Genomic DNA, 26,070 nt, shown 5'->3' on the forward strand with positions numbered 1-26,070 from the left:
GTGAGTATCAAAAGTTTCTATTAAGAACTTTCTTTCATATCAAGTTTACAGTTGATGACAGGCAGTACAACAGAGAAGCGAATGAGTTAATAATGTAACTAATAATTGTGTACATTTTCTTTTTACAATAAACTACAGTTTTCATAAAGGGCCTAGGATGTCTCGGGCTTCGTCGTCCAAATTTTCCATTTCTTCCATCGCCTCCGATTCTTTCTGAATTCGCCGCAATTCGTTTAGTACTGCAATCTGTTCTGCTCTAGTGATCATGTCTATTACGGCCGCTCGGGCTTCCTCTTCAACGAATTTATGCTAAATCAAGTTACGTTTCAGATGATGATCCAGAAGACGAAAAGATTTCAACACAGAAACGGCTCAGACAAGGTAGGTGATACCAATAGACTAAATGATAAGTACAGGCGACCAGCGCAATGTAATTAAAGTGGCACCTGAAGCTTCTTAATGTATTTCGGCCGCTTCAGTTGTACAGGTAAACTCTAAGAGATGGCGCTAGTACAGCTCGTCGTTACAGACATAGTTCCCAACTTTTGCAGTATTTCGCATAATCCACTTTCTTTTGCTGGACTGCACAAGAAAGTTTGATTTTTTTCAAATAAATTTGAGTTTAAGTTACTCGTTTTTTGTAAAACTAAACTAGATAAGAATTTCTGGTTTGAGGTATCGATAATAAAGATTCTATTTATTTTAAGAGTCACGTGGAACTCTTTTTTAACGTCATAACAGAATCCTGAAAGTCACGTGACCGTTTGTAAGATTCAAATGTCATTTTTAACGTCACGTGACCGTTTTTACGTTTAGACTATTTTTTTTTTCAAATCGCTTGACTTTTTCAACGTTAAAAACAGATCCTGAAGGTCACGTGACTCTTAAGATTAAAAATGGAATTTATAATATCACATGACAGTTTTAATGGTCGTGTGAAGGATCGCGTAATCGTTTTTCAGTTTAAACTGATATTTTTAAAGACACGTGACCCTGTTTACGGTCCAAACGCCCACGTGACAATTTTCAATAATCTTAACATCAAAACGAAAACCTAAAGGTCACGTGACGGTTTTAGATGTCAAAGCATTAATTGAGGAGTCACCTCTGACTCCTTATAATGTGCAAATGGTCACGTGACTCTTTTTAGAATTCATAAAGTCGCATAACGATTTTCAATAATCAAACATTTATTTTTTTTAAAGTCACGTGACTCTTTTTTAACGTCAAAACAGAATCCTGAAAGTCACGTGACCGTTTTTTTGGTTTTTAAACTGATCCACTAAATCACGTATCCGTTTGTAAGATTCAAATGTCATTTTTAACGTCACGTGACCGTTTTTACGTTTAGACTATTTTTTTTCAAATCGCTTGACTTTTTTAACATCAAAACAGATCCTGAAGGTCACGTGACTCGTTTAAGATTATAAATTGAATTTATAATATCACATGACAGTTTTAAATGTCATTTGAAGGATCGCGTAATCGTTTTTCAGTTTTAACTGATATTTTTAAAGGCACGTGACCCCCTTTACAGTGCAAATGGCCACGTGACAATTTTAAATTATTTTAACGTCAAAACGAAAACCTAAAGGTCACGTGACTGTTTTAGATGTCAAAGTATTATTTAAAGAGTCAAGTGATTTTTTTTTTAATGCCAAAATGGAACCCTGACGATCACGTGACTGTAAATGACAAAATATTATTTGACGGGTCACGTGACTATTTTCAATAATTAAATTTGGTAATTTTCAAGATTACGTAACCGTCATTTAAGGTACAAATGATCACGTGACTGTTAATAACTAAACTAAAAATACAACAAAGTGAAACACAAAATTAAAGAAAACACACAGACAACGCCGCATTAAAACTGACGTTTCCCAACAGAATATGTTCCATTGTACAGAATTTTCCCTTCCATTGCCACTGTTTGTCTATACTTATCATTTTAGTCTATGGTGGTACTAACCCAACGTTCTTTGGCAATTTTATTTCGCGTATCGTTCAGTAAATCCATTTCGATTTTGTTAACGTCGTCCATTTGCTGATTGTAGCGGTATTTAAACAACCAATGCCCTAAATAATGTATAGGGTCTCTGGGTTGTAACGTGGTGATTTCTGCTAAAGCTAGAGCTAGGGGCTTTCCTAAATTCTCTTTCAAGTAACCCACGTCCTCAGAGGACATGCGGCTCGCCGTAGACACTGACGACGATGCAGTAGTTGCTGTAAAACCGAAACAACTAAACTACCACCACTTTTAATGTTTGTGGACTTACACGTTAACTGATCCTCGTCCAAGTTCGCTTTAAGATCGTTCAACATGTCCGAACTGAGGTTTTCCAACAGTTTGGAATTTTTCGCCTGTTTGAACGTTATCGTTTGTCCGTCCCCAGTTATTAATTGACCGGACTGTAGTAGTTTAAGACCTTTCTGCTCTAAAAACTCTAAAACCAGGCAACTGAATAAACAAACACTCATTTATTTGGATTTAATAGTTGCACAGTGCCAATACGCTTATAAATTATACAGAGACAAATATCTTTAAAAGACTTAATCAAAACGGCTAAACTACCTGAAAGCTTTTCGTCCGGGTAAACGACTTTCCACCCGGTCGTCTGGAGGGCGGTAAGTTTTTCAATTTCTGCGTTGAAATGGTCTAGTTCGCCCGCAAATTTTGCGTCAACTAATCTAGCTTGCGAGTCACTCAAATGGGACTTTTCAGCCTCAATTAAAACTTGCAGTTTGTTGAGACCTTTGGTTAGCTTGTCAAAGTTCAAGTCCATAACTTGAATAGCGCGCTCGTAAGATTTTTGTGCCTCCTTGTATAAAGTTAACAAATCATACAGGGTAATTCAAATTCGTACCTCTCGGAAACTATAAGAGATACGAAAAAGTTTAAATCAAATCAGTTTTAAAAATTTCGATTCCGAAAAAATTTTTTTGTTATTTCTAACCTTATTTGACACTTCGTCTTATGAACGGCAGCAAACAAAAATAACTTACGCAAATAACCTCAAGTTTTGATTTTAAACCGTAAAAATTCGTCTAATCTTCAAAAAACTCAACAACTGTCACCACTATTTCCGCCATATTGGAATTTTTGACAAGCACCTTCTAGGCTTTCTTGTATAGTAGGCGGTGCCGATGCACGTCATTGACGTTTAACGCACCACGTTGCCAGATGTTTTTTTTATCATTAAAACCTGAACTTTACATCAATTTTGTATTTATTTATTTTTTATATACAGGGTGGTCCAGTTTTAAGTGTCAATAATTCACCATTTGACAGCCAATCAAAAAATAAGTTGACTTGCATTGTGTCATTTTTCTGAAAAACGTTTCTTAAGGAAGATACAGTCCTCCAAATTTCAATTTAACATCCAAGACTTGTGAGAGTCCAAATTTGTACTGAATAGTCTAAAAACTTTTTTACTACTAGGAATGGTCTTATGATTCGCTTTCTCAGACTGCCATCCTGGTTGAGTGTCTGAAACTGGCATTCAAGAACTAAAAAAAGTCCGGAAATCAAGACAAAGATTGTATTGTGCATGAAACTCATTTTTTACTACTAAAAATAATATAAAAGTTGACTTTTAATGCTAGAACTGACTTTACTAGGACTAAAGAGAGTCCAAAAGTATATTTTCAAGACTTTAGTTGGTGTACAACTCAATTTTCTGGACTGGACAACAAGTCTAGAACTAAATAAAATTTTAGGACATTTTATTTCTAAAAATTAGTTTTGAAGACTATTATTGTAGCATTTGGTACCAAAATTTTTTACCTTTATTACTGAAGAAACTTGACTTTTGGAAATAGTCTTAAATTCGATTTTTCAGTCTTAAAAAGCACTAAAAACAGTCTGAATTTCTTAGAGGTGCTACAATTTATTGCACCTATGAGTGTAGAAGTCAATTTAATAGTGAAGAAGCTTGAAATAACATTTTCAAGACTATGGTCAGTGGACACACTGGCTTTTAGGCCTGATAAGTCAAAAACTTTGTAAAGATAGTCTTGAAACTCGATTTGAGGTACTGAAAACAGCCTTAAAACACTAAAAACTGTCTAGTTTATTAAGATATACCCGAATTTTTAACACTGAGGTGTCTAAAAGTCGATTTAATAGTGACAAAGCTTGGAATGCTATTTTAAGTCTATGAAGAATGTAAAAATTGGTGAAGATAGTCTTGAAACTCGATTTTCCAAGCTGAAAGCAGTTTTGAAGCATTAAAAATAGTCCAGAATTCGAAGAAAATGAAAAGCAAAGTAAAAAGCACGAAAAGTTCGTTTTCAAGACAATTTTCATGAATCTAATGTCAATGTCCTGCATCTAAGACTATTTTCAAGACTAAAATATTGAAATTTGTCTTCAAATTATGAAAACTTACTTCAAATGCAAATTTTAAGCTTCTGATGTCACTTTTCATTAGTTCAGTCACATTTTGGGGTTCAAGTCAATTTTTAAGGTTTAAATGTACGAATTTGTAGTAACAAATTCTTGAAAAAGTAGTTTTTATGTCTACAACTCAATTTTTAGTATTAAAGTCTCTCGATTTGCATGAAAACTGGTTACAAACACAATTTTTAAACTTTTTAAGTAAATTTTCCGTTTCCAAGACAATTTGGGTTAGGTTAGTTTTGGTTCTTTGACCGTAATAACGTGTAATAAAGTGCTTGTTCCAAATTTGATCAATAGTGCTCCAACGGTCTGACAGTTATGACAAAAAAAAAACGATTTTTCAAACAGAAATTTCAAAAAAAAATCAAAATTTCAGTTTTTTTTCGGATATCTTCGGAAGTACAACTGCATTTGGTTCTATCTGAAATTGAGCAACGTTGCCCCAATTTAAACTTTTTTGAATGTCTTATAAAGTTTCTGAGATCGCAATGGTGAGCTAGAGTATAAATTTCTGCAGCAATTTCTCTAAAATTACCAGTTTCTGTTCTTTAATACATTCCAAATCCTTCTGGTTGTTCTCTTCCAGTTTCGAAATGTCCTCGTCCACCTGGACAATTTGAAGTGCGTATCCAGGATCTTTGTCGGCGTTTGCTTGCAGTTTCAGCAAACTGTCCTTACGCGCTTTCAGTTTGTCGCACTCGCTACGAAAATTGTACTGCAAATCGTACACTTTATAGTCGAGGACGTTGTTGATTAGTTCGGTTTTCTCGATTATGCCCACGTGGCACTGCAGACTGTTTTTCAAATCCTCCAGGTCCTGCACGACCGCATCGTGAAGGTTCTGGACGCGGCTCAGGTCCCTAAAAATCGGTCCCGCCACACTTACAACGAGATTAACTTGGCACTTACTCGGGAATATCAAAATCGACATTGTCCAACACGCGCAAATTCAATAGGGACAAGCTTCTAGCGAATTCCTTTTCAATTTCTCGCACAAGTCCGAAAACCTCGTCCGAAATCATATTATTTAGCAATATACGTCAATGTCTTGTACCTGTCTAGTAACGACAAAATCCTTTCTTTCCCAACAATCGAAATTTTTCCCTTACAGTTCTTGAAGGAATTGTATTTAATTTCCAGTTTTGCGTCTTCAGTTTTATCGATAATTCCATTTTTTACGGTACGTAACACTTTAATTGCGTGGTTAATTTGGTCAGTTTGGTTTTGTGTAACTAATTTGGACATTGTCGGTCGAGTTGAATAATTTAAGGCAATTCTACTGTAACATTTTAACCTTTAATGAGCCCCCCAACTCCCCTAAACGTTGATTTCAAACTTTAAGGTTATGTTATAAAGTGACACTGACAAGTTTCCACTCCAGATCATCTCATTGCTATATCTATCCTTTTCTAACACATTTATATAATCCGCTCCACAGCAGCGTTGCCAAAGGTACCGCGATCGGGGTACCTCATTTCCAATAGCTCACCCCGCTCGCTCCTCCCATCAAAATCTACCCCGTAATTAAATGAAACAATGCCTTTTGGCATTTTCTCCGGCTTCGACCAATAAATAATAACAAACCGAAACGGTGTGAACTCAGCAGGAGTAGGAATTCATCCTGGTTTGGCCTGAAGCCTAATCGTCATTGTTCTTAAAAAAATCTAAATGATAATTAAATAAATCTACCCCGGAAAATGCCTGAACTGCCCCAATGTATTCAACACATCTACTCCTAAACAAAAAATACGTTTGGCAACACTGCTTCACAGTTTAAAACAATTTTTATAAAGAAGACATACTATACATACATAACCTTATATAACAGCGCACAATAAAACTTCACGGTAGTGCAAGTTTTAACAAAACAGTGGAAAAGGTTTGATTTCTCCGCAATGAGTAAACCAATATTAACATTCGTGACTGGAAACTCAAAAAAGCTGGAAGAATTGAGAGCAATCCTGGGCACGTCCTTCCCCAGAGAAATCGTCCGAGAGAGCGTGGATCTGCCAGAATTGCAAGGAGAAATCGAGGATATTTGCACCAAAAAGGCCTGGACCGCTTACAAACACATCAAAAAACCGTTAATAGTCGAGGACACGTGTTTGTGTTTCAACGCTTTAAAAGGACTGCCCGGTCCTTACATCAAATGGTTCCTGGAAAAGTTGGGGCCTGAGGGGCTGTACACCTTGTTGGCCGGCTTCGAAGATAAAACCGCGGAAACCGTGTGCACTTTTGCTTATCATCCCGGTGAAGAACAGGGCTCTGTGTTGTTGTTTCAGGGCCGGACTGAAGGGGTAATTGTGCCACCGCGCGGACCTAGAGATTTCGGTTTTGATTCTTGTTTCCAACCCAAAGGATATGAGGTTACTTATGCTGAAATGACCAAGTCTGACAAGAATAAAATATCACACCGTTTTAAAGCCTTAGATAAGGTTAGGGAATATTTTACTGTAAATAGTTAGATAATGTTTGTGTGTCTCGTTTTAAGTAGGTACTTGATTGAGGGTACTTGACATGAGGTTTATCAGCAAAAAATGTTTCAGACAGAATAATAAAATCATTTATATTATAATAGAGACACAGTGGACCTGAAAACATAGACTAACTGAAACACTAAATAAAAGTATTAAATTGTTGAATTAATTCCTAAATAAATAAAGCTATAATTGCACTCTATTTACACTTTATGATTATTACTTAATTAGTCATTACAAAGTTAAAGAAATTCTATTGCAAGATTCAAATTATAATAATAAACTTTATACAACATTCAACAAGTTTATGTATATACCACAGTAATTATTTAGAAATAGAATAGTATCACAATCTACAAGTATAATAGTAAATCAGACCAGGTAATTTATTAAAAAATTCTTCAGTAAGTGAAGCTGATTTGGCAACGCCGTAAATTAAAAATCATGCCTGGACTGATTATATAAATGCTTTGAATATACAGCAGTGGAAAGGCCCCTTAACTTGTAATGGACAGATTATTAAATGCAACAGTCTAGTCAACTCCAGCAAAACCTTGGGAACCTTCAATGGCTTTGATCAGTTTCTCTTTAAGCGAGGCGTAGTTTTCGTAAGGCGGTAGATCGAGTCGGTTAAAACTAAAAAAAAAAAACAATCAAACCAACATTAATAAAAACGAAAAACTTACCAAGTGTGCGCCCTCGGGAAGTTATCCGTCGTTCCCCACTTTTCTATTGTAAACAATTGAGGTCCGTTACTGCCATACAACTCTTTGAAACCATTCATAGGCACTCGGGACGTTCCGGTCACGAATTGCAACAGTCTCGCTCTCATTTCGTTATTGAACGACAACACGACCTTTCAACGTGTTTTTAAGTGATTTTGTTCGAGTGTAAGAGAAATGCTCACCCTCCAGAAATATTGCACCACAATATGATTGGCGTGGTAGTCCCCTTTGTACAGGGTGTTCACTTTCCAATCTTTAACGTCGATGTGTTGAATACCGCACATGAGCAGCTCCAGTTCGTGCTCGTCGAATATTTTGATTACGGTCAACGGGACCAGTTCGCTGAAACCGTCTAAAAACGCGTTCATTTGTTGTTGCACTCGTCCCACGAAACGCCACTGGATTATACACCTGAAACTCCCACCATGTTGCCAAAATTCTTTTTAACCAAACACCTACTTGATGTAATCGTCCTTGTTGGAGTTATCCAACGGAATATTGGCCCCGCCTTCGATCAATTCGTGTACAGTGGTATGACCGAACGATTCTTCGTCCACCGAAAACGTCAAATCCAAACCGGACGGATCGTTCTCTTTTATCCACAACAACGATTTGTAATATTCCGAATCGACCGATTCCATATCCTTCAAATCGATCGTTTTTGACAGCATCATTTTGTAAAACGGTCTTATGAAGAATGCTGTAAACGGCTTTTATAGTGATAGTTAAGGCCGATGTACAGGGTGTCCGGATTCAGTATGTTTTGACAGGAAAACGGTAGAAAATAATTAAAAATTAAAAAAATTGACTCCAAAGTTAAAAACGCAGTAATTGTAAACATTCAAGTATTGTCATAGAAACAAGAAATAAATAAACGTCACTTTTGACAGCTGATGTCAAAATTTGAGTCAAAGCCAACTTGGCTTTTAGGATTAAGTTATATAGCCAACTGTCATTTTAATTTAAAATAATAAAATTAGGTACGTTTTTGAGAAAACGGAAGACGTGCCTTAAGAATGTTTTTGCGGCACTTTCATAGGAGTTTTCAAAATTGGCTGAAATTTGAAAAACGCCCTCTAGCGTCGCAAACTGACACGTACACTAGTTTTTTCCTATCTAACCGAGAATAGTTTCCTGTCAAAACCCACTAAATCCGGACACCCTGTACGATGATTACCCATATAAACTAACCATCCAGCAATTTACCGTGGTAGACGGCCATACCAGCGACCCTACCGATAAATTTAAAGTACGCCAAGTGTTCTTCGTTGCACAGTCCGGACGTTGGGTTGATTTGTAGGGTATAATTGTCCCTTGAATAAACGTTTAAATAGCGCAACGAAACATCTGAGGAGCGAGGAGGAAATTACGATTTACGTCCACAAAAGTGATTTTCCAAGAAAACTTTCTTTACCCGGTTCTCTACTGGAAGCAGAAAGTCGTTCTGAATATTTTTGGTATCTTACCAAATTTCCGTAGCTCTAACCGTTTTCGAGATTTCCGACTTTTTTAATTATAATTAGACTCCGAATTTCTAGGATTGGTTTGACATCTAATGTGAACAAATTACGCATAAACACGTCATTTGACAGATTTTTTCATGTTTTTGTGCTTTTTTTGCCAAAAACATACCAATTATCTGTTGCACAGTGGGTAATTATCAATTTACAAATTTAAACCGACCATATAATTTCCAAATGCTCCTGAAGCAGTCAAAATGTTTCCAAAAAAACTATAGAAGCTTACAAAACAGCCTGGAAGCTTACAAAAGCTTTTAAACTTATCATAGAAGCTCTCAAAAGATTTCAAGACAGTCTAAAAGCTTCCGTATGCTTCTAGACCCATCTATAAGGTTTCAAATGAATTCAAAGCAGTCCAGAACCTTCAATGCCCTTCAAACTGTTAAAACACTTTCCAAATGCTCTTAAAGTAGTCTAAAAAGGTTTTAAAACACTAAGGGAACTCTAAAATGCTTCCCAAGCAATCGAAAGCTTTCCAAAACAGTCTAAAAGCTTTTAAAGCACTCTGAAGCCTTCAAAATAAACTTCAACTATTCTAAAAACTCCCAAACGATTTCAAAACAGTCTAAAAGCTTCCGTATGCTTCGAAAGCATTTTAAAAGCTCCCATAAGTGTTCAAATGCTTTAAAAGCACTCCCAAACCGTCAATGCTTTTTAAACTCTCCAGAAACTTTCCAAATGCTCCTAAAGTAGTTTAAAAGATTTCAAAACACTACAGAAACCTGAAAAATGCTTCTAAAGCAGTCGAAAACATTCCAAAAGCTTTTAGAAGACTCTAGAAGCTTTCAAGATAGTCTAAAAGCTTCCGTATGCTTCTAGAGCAGTTTAACATATTCCAAAAGTTTCTAGAACCGTCTACAAGGTTTCAAACGGTTTTAAAGCAGCCCAGAACATTCAATGCTCCTAAAGTAGAACACTACAGAAACTCTAAAATGCTTCAAAACGATCTAAAAACTTCCAAAAGCTTTTAGAACAGTCGAAAAGATTCCAAATGCTCTTCAACTAGTCTAGAATTTCCCAAAAGACATCAAAACAATCTAGAACCGTTTAAGAATTTCCAAATGCCTCTAAAGTATTCCAGAACCTTCAATATGCTCTTTAACTGTTCAAAAATCTTTCAAATGCTCCTCAAGTAGTTCAAAAAATGTCTAGAACTTTGTGCTTTTTTACAGGTTTTTATGCTTTTTTGAGGAAAAATATGTTTTTTCCGTACTCTAATTATAATGGTAGCAATTACATGGAAAAGCAAATATTTCCTTTTAATTGATTGTGTTTTTTTTAAGAAAAAATGGACTTTTATTGTTATTTCCCTTCGCTCAACTTCATTCGACACTCCAACTTACATGGCAGAGTATTCAAATAATCCGTAGTAGGGATTGAACATTTCCTTCGACAGCAAGTAGAACCATTCCCTGGCTAATCCGCCATAGTCCAAGCCTACTTCACCCTCAAACTCTATCCACAACTTGGTTTTGAGTAAATCTACTCGAGGCACGTTAGTTATCACTCTGAAGGAGTCTTCCAAAATGCTTCTTCGACGTACTTTGATTTCGAACTTGTTAGGAACGTTGGTCTGCGCAAGAAAAACCTTACTACTCGTGCCTCAAACGATTCTTTACAATTTACCGGTTTCCGCAGTTGGGTTTTCATGTATTCGTACTTTCGTTTGTAGTCTCTCGAGTACGGAATAGCCGGTCCGGCTATCTGAGGATTGGACAGTCTAGGATCGTCCCATTGTGTTGTTCTAGTGTCTTAAGAATAAACAACAGAGTGTTATTAGTTTTAGGTTAGTTGTTAGGGGGCAACTGATTTACTGTGATCGATGAAGAATATGCGTCCGTCGCTGTGTACTCGTTCCTCCCAACCTTCGGGCAACGGTCCCAAATCGTCGTCCGGCTTACGATTTACCGGTTGCACCGCGTTTTGATTCGGCATCGGACTGGCCCGTCCAGTTCTCGGGTCCACCCATGACGTGGTTCGTTCGCGATGATCGATAAAGAACAAACGACCGTTTGGTGCCCTAAACAACATTTTCAGTTCACCCTGTAACTCATTTCACCACTAATCTGTACCTCTGTACACTCCATCCTGGTGGTAAATCATCGCCCACAGCCGTCAAATCGTTCTGAGACACATTATTGCTAGTTGTGGACACTGGTGAGTCCCGTCGGGACGAACTATTACTGTCCACATGATCGAAACTCTGCGAACAGGGTAGATATTTACGATCCAACCGATATTCGTTCTATAATAATATTTTACACATAACCGTAGAAATATCTGGAAGGACGCCTTTTTTATCTCTAGAGAAATCACACAGGAAGAGAAAACTACTTAATCTCTGTTCAGTGACTTGTGACTGTTGCGTCACATCCTTTATCTCATTTCATTAGACAAAGATCGATCATATTACCAGCTTTTGTCAGTTTGACAGTTCAACTAAACGTCAGATTATTTTGACGTTTTTGTTTTACTTTCCGAATAGTTCTAGAGCCCTCTACCACTGTCTTAAACTTTCCCAGAACTGTTTTAAACTGCCAGAGGCATCTAAGACCATTTTAAAAGTTCCAAAGACCTCCAAATGCTATTAATAACCTTCTAAAAAGTGCCAGACGTATTTAAAAGTGTCTCAAACCTTCCCCGACTTGTTTTAAATTATCATAGGCCTATAGGACCATTTTGAGAGTTTCATAGACCTCTAAATGTCACTGAGAACTTTGTTAAAAGTGCCAAAGGCGTCTACAACTGTTTTAAACCATCCCAGAATGATTTTAAATTGCTAGATACCTCTAAGAGCATTTTGAATATATCAGAGACCTCTAAATGCAACAGATAAATGTATGAAAAGATCTAGAGTCCTCTACAGCTGTCTTGAACTCTCCCAGTACTGTTTTGAATTGCCAGAGGCCTCTAAGACCATTTTTAGAGTTGCAAAGACCTCCAAATGCTATTGAGGAGAACCTTTTAAAAGTGTCTTAAACATTCCCAGACTTGTTTTAAATTGTCAGAGGTCACTAGGACCGTTTTGAATGTGCCAAAGATCTCTGTATGCTACTAAGAACCTTGTTAAAAGTGCCAAAGTGTTTTAAACTATCCTAGAATGGTTTTAAATTGCCAGACGCCTCTAGGACCATTTTGAATGTGTCAGAGACCTCTAAATGCAATTGAGAACCTTCTAAAAAGGGCTAGAGGCCTCTACAAGACTTAAATTTGTTTTAAATGGTCTAACCGCCATTTGCACCGTCGAACTTCAAGCTCAGTTAAGTGTGGTCCAGACTGTGACTTTTTTCAACTGTATTCTACACAGTCTGAAACACACTTGGTTGGTTAATTGATAACCTAAAACTATAATCATTTCGACAATCAATCAATATCGCATTTAATTACCAACATACGTTTTTAGCTGGTGATGGCAACAGTCAGGCTGAACAGAGAGTAGATGCAAATCAACGTTCCAGACAAAGATAGGAAATATTTGCAAGTAGCATGTGTCAGTGAAACGGATGTGACGTCATTTGAAAGTTAGTCAAATCAGGCTTCCTGATGAAGTCTGTTGAATGACGTCACATGCGTTTTGGCACTTTACGCTTTACTTTGTCCGGAACATTTGCCATTAGTTCTCTCTTCTATGTGTTCTTCAAAAATATAAAAATTTCTCATTTAGTGAAGCAAGCAATACGACAAAAAAAACAAGCAATTTTCTACGAGTTTTTGTGTAAAGATTTGATTTGAAAAAGCGCCACAAAACACCGGTTATACAGGGTGATTGATCACACTAGAAGCGTGAGGGACTTAAAACAGAAAGCATCCGGGTGCGAAAATTGCGTGGCTCAAGTTTACCCTGTCAATGGCGGGCGCCGTCAACGAATTCCTCGGACTATCCGCGTCACTTTCAACAGAACCATTATAATCTGATTCGCAGACGTCCGAACCGACGTCGCTAACACGCGAATCCCGCGGGATATCCAGATGATCGATCGTTTCATCGGCTACGCTGCCGTCCGGTTCATCGGCCAATGACTAAACGGTTTGCATGCAATTTTCGTTAAATTATAAACATCAACGGGACCAACCTGATTATTGCTGGTGGGTTCGCCTCGGCCGTTGCTTTGCTCGTCGGCGCTTATATGAAAACGACGCTCAAACACTTGTCTCTCGTCCCCTCTAGTCACTTCTTCCGTTTCTAAACTGTTCGTAGTATTTCTGCAAATCAATATCAGCAAAATTACAGTGACAGTTGTGCTCAACTGTCAAATTACGTCACAAAAACACTAACTAAACATTTTCGGAGGCCTCTACAACCGTCTAAGAGTATTTTGAACCCTTTGAAAATGCTAAAAGCCTAAACACAACCAAAAACTGCCAGAAGCTTCTAGATGTGTCCTAAATTTTCAGAATTTTTTTTAAACGGTCAGATGTTTCTACAGGTTGCAGAAATTTTTTTTTAAATTGCTGAATACCTCTATACAAGTGTGGTAAATCCAAAACCGACCATAGGAAAACCGTGTAACGGACAGAGAAACGTACATTATTGAATGCGCGGGACTAAGACAGAAAACGAAAAAAGTATCAAGTAGGCCTTACTTTCAGCGCGCTGTTGCCAAACGCCAAGTATTCAATACCGTCGACAAAATTTATTTTGTTGTTGGATTAATTCTAATTTATTTCCATTCCGATTTCTGTCTATTTGTTGAGTCCCTATTGTAGTAATATTTCATCTGTCATCTGCAATTAAAATCTAACCTCAATTCTCAAATTGAAAGTAAACAAAAACAATTACACTCACAGTGACAGGCTTGGCGTTTGGCAACATCGCGTTGAAAATATGGCCTACTTGATATTTTTTTCGTTTTCTGTCTTTCTCCCGCGCATGCAATTACCTACGTTTCTCTGTCCGTTATACGGTTTTCCTATGGTCGGTTTTGGATTTACCACACCTGTACAGTGCGTTTTTTTTAACGCGCAACATAGGATTTTACGTGTTAAATTTTTAAGCCCATGTTAGACCATTTTATTTTGGAACTGCAAGTCTATAACTTGACGGGTGTGTCTTTAGTACCCTGAAGCTTAAGTAAGTCTACCAATTTGGTCTAAAAAGCGATTAAAAACTGGAAAAAATTCATTTTTTTTCGAAAAGATTTTATCGTTCCATACTCCCTGTATGCATTGTTGTTCCTTGTTGTTTTTATACTGGCAGGGCAGGTAGCAGGTAAAGTGACATATTTTGACTGCATCACGCCCCGACATCTTTTGAACGTCAAAAGGGCATTTTATGATTGTTTGGAATACTGTTTGGCTTGAAACGGAGGTCACTTTGAACAATTCACTTATAAAAATACTTCTTTTGTTCTTAACTTTCTTGATATAAAGTTAATGATCACCCTGTTTTACTTTCTACGCCAAATTTTACCTGCTACCTGCCGTGCCAGTATCAAAAACAACAAGCACCTATCATACATACAGGGAGTATGGAAAGATCAAATCTTTTCGAAAAAAGATGATTTTTTGCAAGCTTTTTAACACTTTTTAGGCCGAATTGGTAAACTTACTTAAGCTTCAGAGTACGAAACAGCCACCCGTCAAGATATATACTTGTAGTTCCAAAATAACATGGTCTAACATGGGCTTAAAAATTTAACACGTGAAATCCTATGTTGCGCGTTAAAAAAAACGCACTGTATAAGAAATCTTATTGGCTTATTATTTGTGCAATGCCAGAGTTCTCTAGAAGTGTCTCAAATCTGTCAAGAATTATTAGAAAAATTTCAGAGGCCTCTACAACCATCCAAGAGATTTTGAAATGGACATAGACCTCTAGAATCACTTAAAAAATACCAGAAGACTCTAAATAGTACTGAAAACCTTTCAAAAATGTCCAGAGATCTCTACAAGTGCCTTTAACCTTTCAAGACTTCTTTTAAAATTTCCAAAAGCCTCTACAACTGTCTAAGAGTTTTTAAAATGGACATCGACCACTAGAATCACTTAAAAAAATACCAGATGACCCTAAATATTAGTGAAAACCTTTCAAAAATGTCCAGAGACCTCTAAAAGTGCCTTAAACTTATTAAGACTTGTTTTACAATTTCCAGAAGCCTCTGCAACTGTCCAAGAGTTTTTGAAATGGACATAGACCACTAGAATCACTTAAAAAATGCCAGAAGACCCTAAATACTACTGAAAACCTTTCAAAAATGTCTAAAGACCTCTACAAGTGCCTATCAAGACTTGAAACGGTTGTAGAGGCTTCTGAAAACTGAGCACTTACGCTAAGGTAGGCCTTTCCCACTGTGTCGTTCTTGCAATATGATTTACGTAATAAGTGCGTCCGTTGGCGTCCTGTCGTTCCTCCCAGCCTGGCGGAAGTGGCGTTTGCGACTCCGTTGAATTTGAACTTACTAAAATAGGCTAGAAAAAAATTGATTTTAGTCCACCGGTGCAGCACAGTGGGGATAGTTTGCGATTGGTAAAAAAAAAAACAGATTTTTTTTGACCAATCACAAACTACACATTCATTCAGCTGAAATCATTAGAACCAGACTAAGAGTCCTAATTGCACACATCAACTGTCTGACATCTGTCACTCTGAACTTGTCTAAGCTGATCCAGATCATCTTTTTTTTTGACCAATCACAAACTAACTACCAATGGCTAGGGTTTACACAGATACACACTTGACAGTTAACAGTTATTAAACACTTACTTGAGACGCTGTCTCCTCCCGTCCTTCACTCACAATTTCCCATTCGTTGGTGTTGATTGGCTCCTCCTCTGAGGCGGCCGGTACGACAGGTCCCCGATCGTGCAAGTAGCCGTGGTAAATCTCCAGGTGGCCCCGAACGCGCGATTTTGCGCTAAAACCGCTACGTTGCGTCAAACGGACAGACGAACGTCAAAAGGAGAGACGAAAGAGCATGCAGAGAAATATGCGATAAAAGTGTGAGCCAAACGGTGTCAAAAACAAGTGTTTTAAATTAAAAAAAAAACATGCAGCTAAATGACTATGGAAAATTACCTTCTGGGACGTAACAAGTATTTTACGGGGGATATAACGCGGTCTTCTTCCTCTCTAGGTAGATTTAACAAGGACAATTCGACCATACCCAGAAAGTCATCGCGCGTCAGCCGATTTTCGTCAAACACTTGTAAAACCAATTTATGTTCTGCTGGTTTAACCTTGAAGAGAAAAAAACCCTAATCATAGTTTTGTTACACAATCACAAAACCCACCTTAAATATAAACTCCTCATTCCATTCTGGGTTTAAAGTTTTTTTCTTGGTGCGCGTTAGCACTGAGTCAATGGTTCCTTCACCATTTATGGGCAACAGGTCAATTCTTACATAAGGGTCACTGGAAAAATGCACACATTTTGCTACTTCAACCTTTAAGGGTAATTTAATGTGGTACCTTGCTCCGAATATGTCCTTTTTCATTAAATTTTTTCCTCTGATCACTTTTAAGTGTAGTGAACTGGTCGCTTCTTCACTCTGCAACAAAATTGGGGGTACAGTATAGGAGCAACTTATAATCTAATCTCTTGACATGGATGATCACCTTGGATTTAACTGATAAGCGTTTTTTGATTAATCATTATTAACAATGCTACTGTTATTTTAATAGCCTGACACCCCTAAAGTGACCAGAAATTGATATATTTAATGAAGTTTAGTCTACAATTCAAAGGAAACGCCTGGTTCTACCCTAATTACTATAAACCACCTGGTATATTATATATTAATTATAAAGTACTAATTAGAGGAAGTTCATGACTACTTACACCATCATCGTCTACACGAGGAATATATCCGTACTCATGACTAGTATCCATTAAAGAACGTTCGTTCGTGGTACACTTTAATTTAAGACACAATATAACATTGAAAAAAAACTATAAAAAGGTTTAAAAACTAACAATTCCGTACCATAAAGGTAAGTCTTGTTTTTGATTAAAAAAAAATGGAATTACTACAAAACTGTCACTGTCAAAATCAACTGTGAGGTTACGGTAACGTTAATTTGACAGCGGACAGACACAGTGGCGTAGCATATTTACCACACTAGGCATTAAGCTGATGCGTCTTCTAGCCCTCTCCTGAACCTCAATAATGGAGGGTGTTCGGTTCCTTCTATGTTGGTGGTGGGCCCCCAAACTGCTGCTTCTAGGTCTAAAAATGCGTTGCACTTGTATATCGGTGCCATTGCTCGAGTTGTCGCCGCTAGTTTCCGCGTTCACTGTAGGCATTTTGTACTAAACACACTGTAGTAGGTAAATCACATTGTTTCGGGCTGTTAAAGAACACTCTGCTTCAAAACGACCTCGTTTCGATTTGCTTATCTAAATGAGTTGATGAGATTTAAAATCGTATCTCGAGAGTGTTTCAAATTAGTAAACATTTGATAACGGACTAGTGTAAATAAATGTAGAATACTGGGGAGAACCACACCCGCTACTCGCACCAAAATGGTACTGAATTTAATTTATTCCTACCATATAAATTATAATAATAAGGATGATATTTGTTGTTCGTGTTAGACCTTGAATGTTTGCCGACACTAAAATAGCCAACAGTTCTATTTATGGATCATGTCGTTTATATAAATGTTTATTAACGGTGCTATCAAGAATTCCTGTCAAACGGAAAAGATTAGCATTTTTTACTAAAATTTGGTTTTTAATTATTTATTTTCTTTACAAATAACACAGAATATTGGAACGGTAACGCCAATGTTCTCAAATGTCATCTCTCACTGTCAGAAGTGTTATGGGAGCTAGGTTGTGGAAGATGTATTGCGTGTTGCCTGAACCGTGGGAGATCTGTTTTCCACTGGAGAAATTTCTTTTAAAACGACATGTGTGTGTCATTTGGTGTGTGTTCAAAAAATTGTTATGCTGCTGAATTTGTGTATGAGTATGACATATACAGTGTGTCCCGCTTTTCATGAGTACACCTTGATATCTCACCTAATAACTGATTGAAAAATAACAAATTTTAATCAAATTTTGACATTAGTGACAGACATCACGTGGTTTTACGTTGCATTTTTAGAATCCTCATTAAATTTCCTATTCAATAAACTAAAAAAGTCATAACAACAATGTAACTAAGTAGATTATATTAAAAAAACAGGAGAACGGTAAAAGAACCACAAAAACGGTAGATTAGATATACTGTTTTAACGGTAGACCTGGCAACATTGATTGTATTTTTATTTGACAGTTGAAGTTTACTACAATAGCGAGGTGTTGCTGTCATTGACTATACATTAATAGTCCCTAACCTGTCAATCAAATAATTTAAAAAAAACTCTTTTTGGAATACCATATACTTGTGACAAAAACAAATTAAAATTTATTCATAATTACGCTGGCAATTACAAGAACAATAACAACGATCCCCTGCTTGTACCTCGCGACTCTTACCACCCCCGCTTGGTGTAGGTTTAGTCTGTGTACTGTCATTTTTCTGCCACTCACCAGAATCCGGATCCATCCTCCAACGCGATCCCTGATCGCGACCATACCGCAAACCCGATTTGAACCCTTTAGATTTCACACTGATCTTGTCACCACGCAACTGATCAATCTTCCTGATCACCTCTTCACTATCGCCACTCTCGTCGTAATCAATGATGGGCTTCTCCAACGGTTTGTTCTGTTTGCTCCTGCTCTCAAACTCTTGCATCGCACGTTTGACTCGGTTCCGGTTCCGGGAGTGGAGGGTTTCCTCTAGTTCCTGCACCAGGTCCAGGTAGTCGTCGTTGTTTTGGTAGGGCAAAGCGGAGGAGAAAGGTTCCTGATACATTTGATTGTAAAACTCTTGTTGAGGCGAATATTTATAGTGATTTGATGATGGTGGATGATAGTTGTACAAGCAACAATCACAACGATATCGTCTAAGCGGTGGTGGTGGTGGGGGTGGTAGCAGGAAGTCTGGTGGATCCAAGTCTGGAAGACGTGGTGGTTTGCACCTGCAACACCCACAAGGTTGGTGCAAACGACTGATCAAGCAAATACTACACTGACAGTTGGTTTTGCAGTCCTTTTCCGGCACGTCATCGTTGCATTGGCTTTGCTCAGACTTGGAGAGACGAGGTTTGTCTCCACTGAGCCTTTTGTAGATGTCGTTCTCTGACGTTTGCTGAATTTTATCAGTGTTGCCCACCATTTTGCTATCCACTGCCCAGTCTGGGTGCAATGGAAAGCTCTCCCTCGTTTCCACCATTTTGTCTTGACTCCTCGGCGATTTCATCTCCAATTCAACCGGAACAATGGAATTGTGGAGGTTGATTTGCAGTTTGACTGATGGTTTTCTAGGAGACACTTTTTCTGGATTCAGTTGCTGGACTAAACTGATTTCAGTTCTGTCGTCTTTGTAGAGTAACTGATTGAGCTGAGTGCTTGTTCTGCTAGACAATAGTGGTTTCTCTTCCCCTACTCCACCACTTGACACTAACACTTCTTCAGACGCAAATTTTTCGTTTGGAGAACCTTCTTTAACTGACAATAACGATTTGTCTTCCCCTAGTCCACCACTGGAACTTTTCAAAGATTGCTTGCTCTGTCTCTCCTCAAAACTTGCCAACACCACTAAATCTTTGCTTGGAGAAGCTTCTTGAATCCTGTGAGAGCTTTTCCTGGTTACTCTTTGAGGGCAATCGTCCCCAAACAGCTGAAGACAAATACTTCCACTCAAACCACTGTCAGAGGAGGGAGAGGTAGCTTCTAAAGCTGCAGTTTCTCTTGCAGTTGCACAATCAGATCCGTTTTCTCTATTTGCTAACACTTCCTCCGATTTCATTGATTTTGTAGTAAAATCCTCGATATTGAACAAATATTTGCTGATAAACTGTTTGGTGTCTGGTGGCTTTGGTTTGGGTGGCAGTGACAGGGTGGAGAAGTCCTTCAACTCACTCCTACCTAGAAAGTAGTCAAAATTGTTTTCCTCTGACTCAGAGAGAGAAAGCTACAGATCTTGATAGAGAGTTACAGTATAAAAACTTACTTTTCGGATCAAATCGTTTAGCAGTGCTGTCAATCACGTGGGTGCATTGCCCTCCCCTGATTCGTCTACCTAGAAGAGGTTTCCCCTCCTCCTCCTCCTCCTCCTCACTGCCGCTGGAAGTACCAAAGGGGTACGTGGGGGAATCACTGTCCAAATGAATGTTCTCCCAGTTTTGTTCGTTGTAATTGTAGGACTGGATCTGTACCGTGTCCTCCAGGTCACCACGATGATAAGGGAGTTTGTTGCGCTAAAATTTTCATTAATTTGACAAGCTGTCACAAAAGTGACATATTATTCGTTAATCGACAGGTAAAAGTCATTGGTAAAAAGCTCACAGAAGTCCCTAAATCGTGAATAACTCGATTAATTTCAACTTTTACGAAAAACATATAATAGTACCACCGTAGATAGATAATAAGTTCCCATTAAAATAACAGAAATGGTACCTTTGGTAACAGTTTCCTGAACATATCTCCGATAGATCGTCTCTTTTCTTTTTGTCGGCATTCCTGGTTCAATAAGCAAGGTTCTCTGGTTCTATGGTAGTACCCCTGCACTTTGTGGTTCTGCCTTTGAATGGTTTCGTAACTGGGAGATGGTACTGCAGCACTTTCTGCGCGTCTGCGCCTTAATTGTGGCGTTTTCCTAACCTCCAAACCGGTCAAAACCGAGGACGAATCAAGGCTTCTGGCTGATGCCGGGGTTTCACACTCTTCCCGATACGTCACGTGACTGAACCTGGTGCTCAACACGGGATTGTCACTGCACGAGCACGCTTTGTGGAGAAAGGACAGGTCCAGCTTGGGCACCACCTGACGGAGCTCGTCCTCGGTTTGGGAGCCGGCGAGCAAGATCGAGCGCACCTCCACGTCCGGACAGGCGCAGAACCGATAATCTGACCTGGTGCTCGTCGATACGGTACTTTTCGGGTAATCGTCACAGTCTGAGCAATAATCGTTTAACCTGCGGATCTTTCTATGCACGTCCTCCAACGGTAAACCAATAAACTCAACCTTTCTGTGACTGGATGAGCACTGACAGTAGGATTCTTCCTTTGTGCCTTCTCAAAAAAAAAAAACCATAAAAGCTGTATTGTTTGTTAACCAGAGCTTTACCATCTTTTGCATTCGTGTAATCCAAACCAACATCAGCTAATTCTACACCATCATCTTCATCAAGTAGTGAAACTTCAAGCTTCACAGCTGCCTTATGTCCTGCAGGTACACGAATTTGGTTATCCAGGTCAATACACAAACTGTCTTCTTCCTCAAAAACTTCCATACTAGCTTCATCTGGAACCGTTTGACGCTCCAGGTCCCTCCAAGAAATTTGAGCCTCCAACTGGTCATCTTTAGCCTCATCGTATTGGTAGGAGTAGGAGTAATCACTAGAAGATGCTTCATCTTCCTTCTGGTCATCTTCGTTGGATTTCCCACATGGTGGTGGTGGTGGTGGTTCATCTCCTGAGGAATCCCTACAAAAATCAAGTTAGTTTCCAAACCATTTTCGCAAACTTTCTACAGTACTTTTCCTGGTCTAAATCGTCCAAATCGCCGTACTCTAAGGGGGACAAACACACCGGACAAACGTTTTTCAAGTCTGCGAAACATTCGACGCAAAACAGGCCGGGACACTGCGGTGTAGGACACTTGATAAACTTGGTTTTGTCCTTTTCCCTGTACACTTCTCCGCACAGGAGGCAGGTAAGCTGCAGGTCGTTTCCTAGGCAAATCTTGAAGATTGTACACCTAAAATGCAATCATTTTCAAGTTAACCACCCTGTATATTATTAAATACAAAATGTGTACAGTTTCTGAGATATTTCCGTTTAAAACAATCTAGAAATTAGTAGAAAAGTTTTAAATGGGACTGTATATTGTAACATTATTAGATTCTCCATGTCAACATGTATTTAATGACGTAATGTGTCTTATATACAGGGTGTACAGTATTCGAGATGTTTTAACATCAAAATTGTTATTAATAGTACTTGCATTCAAAAGACAAAAAACAATACTACTGCAAATGAGACACCCTGCATATTATTACGTAAATAGATTTAACGTCTCAGAGGGAATTAAAATTGTATACCAAGTGTGTCAAATAAGCGAGTTAATATTTCTAAATCCGTTCACTCTGTATATGGGATATACAGGTGTGGTAAATCCAAAAACAACCATAGGAAAACCGTGTAACGGACAGAGAAACGTAGATAATTGCATGCGCGGGAGAAAGACAGAAAACGAAAAAAATATCAAGTAGGCCATATTTGTAGCGCGCTGTTGCCAAACGCCGTAAGTAAGTTTGTCGAGGGTATTGAATACTTACGGCGTTTGGCAACAGCGCGCTAAAAATATGGCCTACTTGATATTTTTTTCGTTGTCTGTCTTTCTCCCGCGCAAGCAATTACCAACGTTTCTCTGTCCGTTACACGGTTTTCCTATGGTCGCTTTTGGATTTACGACACCTGTATTTAATTAGCCCTTGACAAGCTCAGAAAATACAGGGTGTCCTATTTAAAACAGTTGGTTTATAAAGCACTTGAAAAGCAAAAACAATGTCATTTAGGTCACCGTGTAGCACTGAGTTTGCGCAATTGAACAACCCTAAAATATACAGAGTGTATGCGTTACAAACCTTAATTTAGCCCTTAACAGTTCCTTGCAGCTAATCTCATCCTGTCTGCCCTTGAGGCCAAACTTTCTGCGCAACTTCCTTCTAGCCAACATCAGAAAAGTGGTTCTCGACCTCAGAATATGATTGTACAGCCATACTGTGCGCTGTTTAGCCCTCAAGGGATGATAGTAGCCCATTATGTAGTTCCGGAACCTCAAACCGTACGGTTCGAAAACGGTGAGAACCCAGCAAATTGCGACGGTCACCGCTGTAACGGTTTGAGTATTAGTTTGTGCGTTTTGTTAGGTTATGGTGAGTACCAATTTGAATGTAACGGTCAAAATCTGGATGAATCGGAATTGGTAGACAGGGAACTGTGTCGATTTCCAGTTTAATTCCAACTGGTTGGAAAGCATTCACTATGGCACGCAGCAAAACTGCCAGGAACCCTTCACCTGTTATATGAGCCACCGGTAGATTAGGTGCTACAACCAAAGCAACCATTACCACTAAAAACTCCCTGGACCAGAAAACCAGACAACCTTGCACCTTGGATTGGTACCGAGCATGGTGGGAAATCAAGTTGAGTACCCAGTAAAGGCTGTAGTCAACAGCCATGTGAGTAGCAAGTTTTACAGAGGCTGTAGCCAGTTTGTAGGCACTTTTCGACAAACTCTTCCTCTCTAATTTTGACAAAGCCCTACCGTCGATAGGCACGTAAATTTGCTGTTCCTTCTTGGTTAATGGCATTACAGTCTCTTTAGCTGCTTTGGCTCTTCTACGATCAATGTCCCTGAAGTATCTGGTGATGTAAACGTTGTCGAAACGTTCACTAGTCAAATATTTGAATCTGTAGTAGGCCACCCTGAAAAAAAAGCTTCTAAGATGAAAACTGAATTGGTGGGGAATTTGACATTTGACAACTCTGAGTGAAACTCACTGGAATAGCAAATACATGAAGAACAACATACTGGCTGAGGTCATAAAGTTGAAAAATGCTACAATACTACCACTTCTCTCCTTTATTTCCGCTACAATTCCTCTAGCAATTTCCTTATAACTTTTTGAGGCAACAGTTTGGTACTGAAACGAGTGGGAAAACTTGATTCTAACATAAAACATTGTCTTGATGTGTCGCACGAACGTCTTCACTTCTAAAAACCAAAAATTTCCCTTAAAACCCTTTTTAAACCACTTTGGATTGACAGAGTACTTTTGATGATAACTCCAACCACTGAATTGCTAATAAAATCCACTACCATACAAACATAGTCAAATACTTTGACCAAATAGCAAACGGCTTTGACTATGTAGGCCAAAGAGCACAACCAGCTGAATAATGGACCAAGTTTGGCATTACAATCTGCTATGGCATTCTCGAACACTCTGGTGCATCTTTGGAACGGCGTTCCCAGTTCTTTGTTGCAAATATTGATGATACGGCCCAGGAATTCAAACACTGACTTGATCACTCGAACTGCAAACAAACGTTTCCATACAGAAAAAGTGTCAGATATTTAGGAACGTAGCAGAATAACTTTTACTGTCACTTGTCAAATAGTCGAGTTTGTTTTTGAATTAACGGTCAAATTTGACGCCCTCTAGCGGCTAAACGGTGAACTCGATCACCTGATTTAATGGTATTTTTGAAAACCTCGGAATGTTGTCTACAATTTTATTTCTAATCACTTTTACTGTCACTTGTCAAATAACCGAGTTATTGACGTTTAACCAGAGTGCTGCGCAGCTGATTAGTTTTGAATTAATGATCACAGGGTGGTTTAAAAAATTCACTTTTTCTCATTTTTTGAGAAAAGTATTACAGCTAAATCCAACAAACCATATGTCGTTGAAATGGTCTCGATGTGCCCTATTTAACAGTTGAATAATATACAGGGTGTTCCATTTAAATCAATAAAAAATGTTCCAAATAAATTATCAGTGACTGATGTTTGAGCTTATAAAGCACAAACTTGTAATTTGGTTCAGTACGTCCCTGTTACTCAACTGTCCTTAACGATTGTTTTTCCACAAACTGCCAGTGATTGGGTCTATTAACAAACAAAAAATCAGGACCGTACTTTGCCTGTTTTAAGTGACAGAAAAAACTAAACTTGTGAGTACATTTTTGCAAATATCTTAAAAACCACATAAGATAGAGGATTTAAATTTTTACCATGGACGTATCACAGTAAAACGCAACTTTTTAGAACGTAAATAAACAAAATACTAGTTACCAATCGACATGATAATTCTCTTAATTGTCAGCAATATTTCCTTAATTTTTTTCACGATTTCCTTCACCGTTTTCACCACTTTCTTGATAGCTTCCTTGATTGCCTTGAACGGTTTCTTAATGACGTCAATTATTTGTTTCACCGCCTGTTTTAATTGTTCCTGGAAAAAGCTTTAATGAAAATGGCTGGCGTCTGTCAAAAACCGTATTACTTGTCCACAGGCCAGAGATTCGCTCAGTATTCCTAAATTGTCGAGAGTGTTTTGAGCCGGGCCTGTCAACGCCAACACAAAAGCGTAGGCCAACAGTGCTTGGCGCCCTCTTTTCGAAAAAAATTGCGGTAAAGTCAACAGAACAATACATCTAGAAAAACAATAGAAAGCTAGTTGGCAAGTTAATTAGGTTTGTTAATTAAATTTAACCTTATCCTAGAGCTAAAAGCTAAACCGACAGTTAAAACGCACCCTAAACATGCACAAATTACAGTGGCACTGGTCAGTTTAACGTTCAACTGGAAAATAAACAGAAAATACAACAAATAGGTGAGAGACACCCCTCCAACGAATCCTAGGGCGCTTTTAAGGGTGTAATTTTCGCAACTACCCTCTCGTCCTAATTTGTAGCAAATTTGACGGTCACGTGAGCACCGAAACACTTTTTTCACCAACTTTTTCGCTTTTTCGCGCACGTCCACCGCGAGGTGTCTAAACTTGAATTTGTGCCGGTGTTTCGGGTCTTTGAACGTCCGCAGGGATTCTGTTTTCTCCTCGATTAGGGTTTTTTTTAATTTTTTCAATTTTTGCGCCGCGAAAATTAAGTTTACGAACGCCATTTTTGGTGATTTGTGTCGTCACTGTCACTTGAATTGGTTAGGGATCGTACCTGGAAAAAGTGCAAAAAAAAAACGATTTTTTAGGTAAATTTCGCTGAAATGTCAAAATGGACAAGAGTTAATTTTCTAACAAAATGCATTTTGTCCCTAAAATGCAATTTTTGAGCTGACAACATTGTACAGTCACGTGACCATGAAATGGAAGTTACCGAAACGCAGCACTTTTAGCAAAACGAACACGAAATTCGTATTTTCCAC

General features: G+C 38.3%; 4 protein-coding genes and 1 pseudogene across 8 annotated transcripts in view; 2 read left to right on the forward strand and 3 right to left on the reverse strand.

Moving 5' to 3' along the window:
* Positions 1–26,070, forward strand: part of LOC145737723 (histidine decarboxylase-like) — a 35,615-nt gene that overhangs the window by 1,895 nt on the left and 7,650 nt on the right. Inside the window, exon 4 of the mRNA XM_081992549.1 lies at positions 331–381. The gene's annotated coding sequence lies outside the window, so the exon portion shown is untranslated. The remainder of the gene's footprint in view (positions 1–330; positions 382–26,070) is intronic.
* On the reverse strand, positions 4–5,737 carry LOC145737727 (uncharacterized). 2 transcript variants are annotated; one of them, XM_081992556.1, is made up of 6 exons: positions 5,457–5,737; positions 4,938–5,262; positions 2,576–2,822; positions 2,280–2,447; positions 1,973–2,226; positions 4–309 (listed from the first exon to the last, which is right to left on the reverse strand). In XM_081992556.1, exons 1-6 carry the CDS (start codon positions 5,645–5,647, stop codon positions 142–144), a joined length of 1,353 nt encoding a protein of 450 aa, XP_081848682.1. In that variant the 5' UTR covers positions 5,648–5,737; the 3' UTR covers positions 4–141. The 2 variants fall into 2 exon arrangements, with proteins under 2 accessions (XP_081848682.1, XP_081848683.1); XM_081992557.1 differs by lacking the exon at positions 5,457–5,737 and adding an exon at positions 5,312–5,453.
* LOC145737734 (inosine triphosphate pyrophosphatase pseudogene) lies at positions 5,706–7,081 on the forward strand (annotated as a pseudogene).
* On the reverse strand, positions 6,951–17,574 carry LOC145737720 (E3 ubiquitin-protein ligase Nedd-4-like). Of its 4 annotated transcripts, none has more exons than XM_081992541.1 (17): positions 17,179–17,574; positions 16,533–16,612; positions 16,355–16,475; positions 16,140–16,300; positions 15,828–15,978; positions 15,393–15,532; positions 13,198–13,327; positions 12,965–13,144; positions 11,197–11,327; positions 10,939–11,144; positions 10,751–10,875; positions 10,468–10,697; positions 8,796–8,917; positions 8,064–8,304; positions 7,787–8,015; positions 7,566–7,735; positions 6,951–7,515 (listed from the first exon to the last, which is right to left on the reverse strand). In XM_081992541.1, exons 1-17 carry the CDS (start codon positions 17,365–17,367, stop codon positions 7,413–7,415), a joined length of 2,709 nt encoding a protein of 902 aa, XP_081848667.1. In that variant the 5' UTR covers positions 17,368–17,574; the 3' UTR covers positions 6,951–7,412. The 4 variants fall into 4 exon arrangements, with proteins under 4 accessions (XP_081848667.1, XP_081848666.1, XP_081848668.1 ...); XM_081992540.1 differs by having other exon boundaries at positions 15,828–15,987; positions 17,179–17,573; XM_081992542.1 differs by lacking the exon at positions 17,179–17,574 and adding an exon at positions 16,903–17,102 and having other exon boundaries at positions 15,828–15,987.
* Positions 18,432–25,827, reverse strand: LOC145737719 (uncharacterized). Its single transcript, XM_081992538.1, has 13 exons — positions 25,403–25,827; positions 25,193–25,343; positions 24,982–25,141; positions 23,958–24,221; positions 23,685–23,898; positions 23,287–23,609; positions 23,065–23,229; positions 22,766–23,012; positions 21,655–21,876; positions 21,244–21,602; positions 20,575–21,188; positions 20,129–20,375; positions 18,432–20,043 (listed from the first exon to the last, which is right to left on the reverse strand). The coding sequence occupies exons 1-13, from the start codon at positions 25,810–25,812 to the stop codon at positions 18,476–18,478; spliced, it is 4,944 nt and encodes a 1,647-aa protein (XP_081848664.1). The 5' UTR covers positions 25,813–25,827; the 3' UTR covers positions 18,432–18,475.

Source organism: Ips typographus, linkage group LG14 (genome assembly GCF_016097725.1).
Source record: "Ips typographus isolate SLU linkage group LG14, UJ_Ityp_2.0, whole genome shotgun sequence".
NCBI classification, from domain to species: Eukaryota; Metazoa; Arthropoda; class Insecta; order Coleoptera; family Curculionidae; genus Ips; species Ips typographus.

What these genes read in the sequence shown, in the direction of transcription:
- LOC145737727 (XM_081992556.1), bottom strand. Translation starts at nt 5,647, where the DNA reads ATGTCCAAATTAGTTACACAAAACCAAACTGACCAAATTAACCACGCA. An exon ending in GTATTAAAGAACAGAAACTG is followed by an intron (nt 2,823 to 4,937) that starts GTAATTTTAGAG and finishes ACTTTATACAAG; the next exon opens with GAGGCACAAAAATCTTACGA. An exon ending in CCCGGACGAAAAGCTTTCAG is followed by an intron (nt 2,448 to 2,575) that starts GTAGTTTAGCCG and finishes GCCTGGTTTTAG; the next exon opens with AGTTTTTAGAGCAGAAAGGT.
- LOC145737719 (XM_081992538.1), bottom strand. Translation starts at nt 25,812, where the DNA reads ATGGCGTTCGTAAACTTAATTTTCGCGGCGCAAAAATTGAAAAAATTA. An exon ending in GCTTTTAGCTCTAGGATAAG is followed by an intron (nt 25,344 to 25,402) that starts GTTAAATTTAAT and finishes TTGTTTTTCTAG; the next exon opens with ATGTATTGTTCTGTTGACTT. An exon ending in GACGATTTAGACCAGGAAAA is followed by an intron (nt 21,603 to 21,654) that starts GTACTGTAGAAA and finishes TGATTTTTGTAG; the next exon opens with GGATTCCTCAGGAGATGAAC.
- LOC145737720 (XM_081992540.1), bottom strand. Translation starts at nt 17,367, where the DNA reads ATGCCTACAGTGAACGCGGAAACTAGCGGCGACAACTCGAGCAATGGC. An exon ending in CGGCGCCCGCCATTGACAGG is followed by an intron (nt 11,328 to 12,964) that starts GTAAACTTGAGC and finishes CCCTGTTCGCAG; the next exon opens with AGTTTCGATCATGTGGACAG. An exon ending in AACAAGGACGATTACATCAA is followed by an intron (nt 8,016 to 8,063) that starts GTAGGTGTTTGG and finishes TGGGAGTTTCAG; the next exon opens with GTGTATAATCCAGTGGCGTT.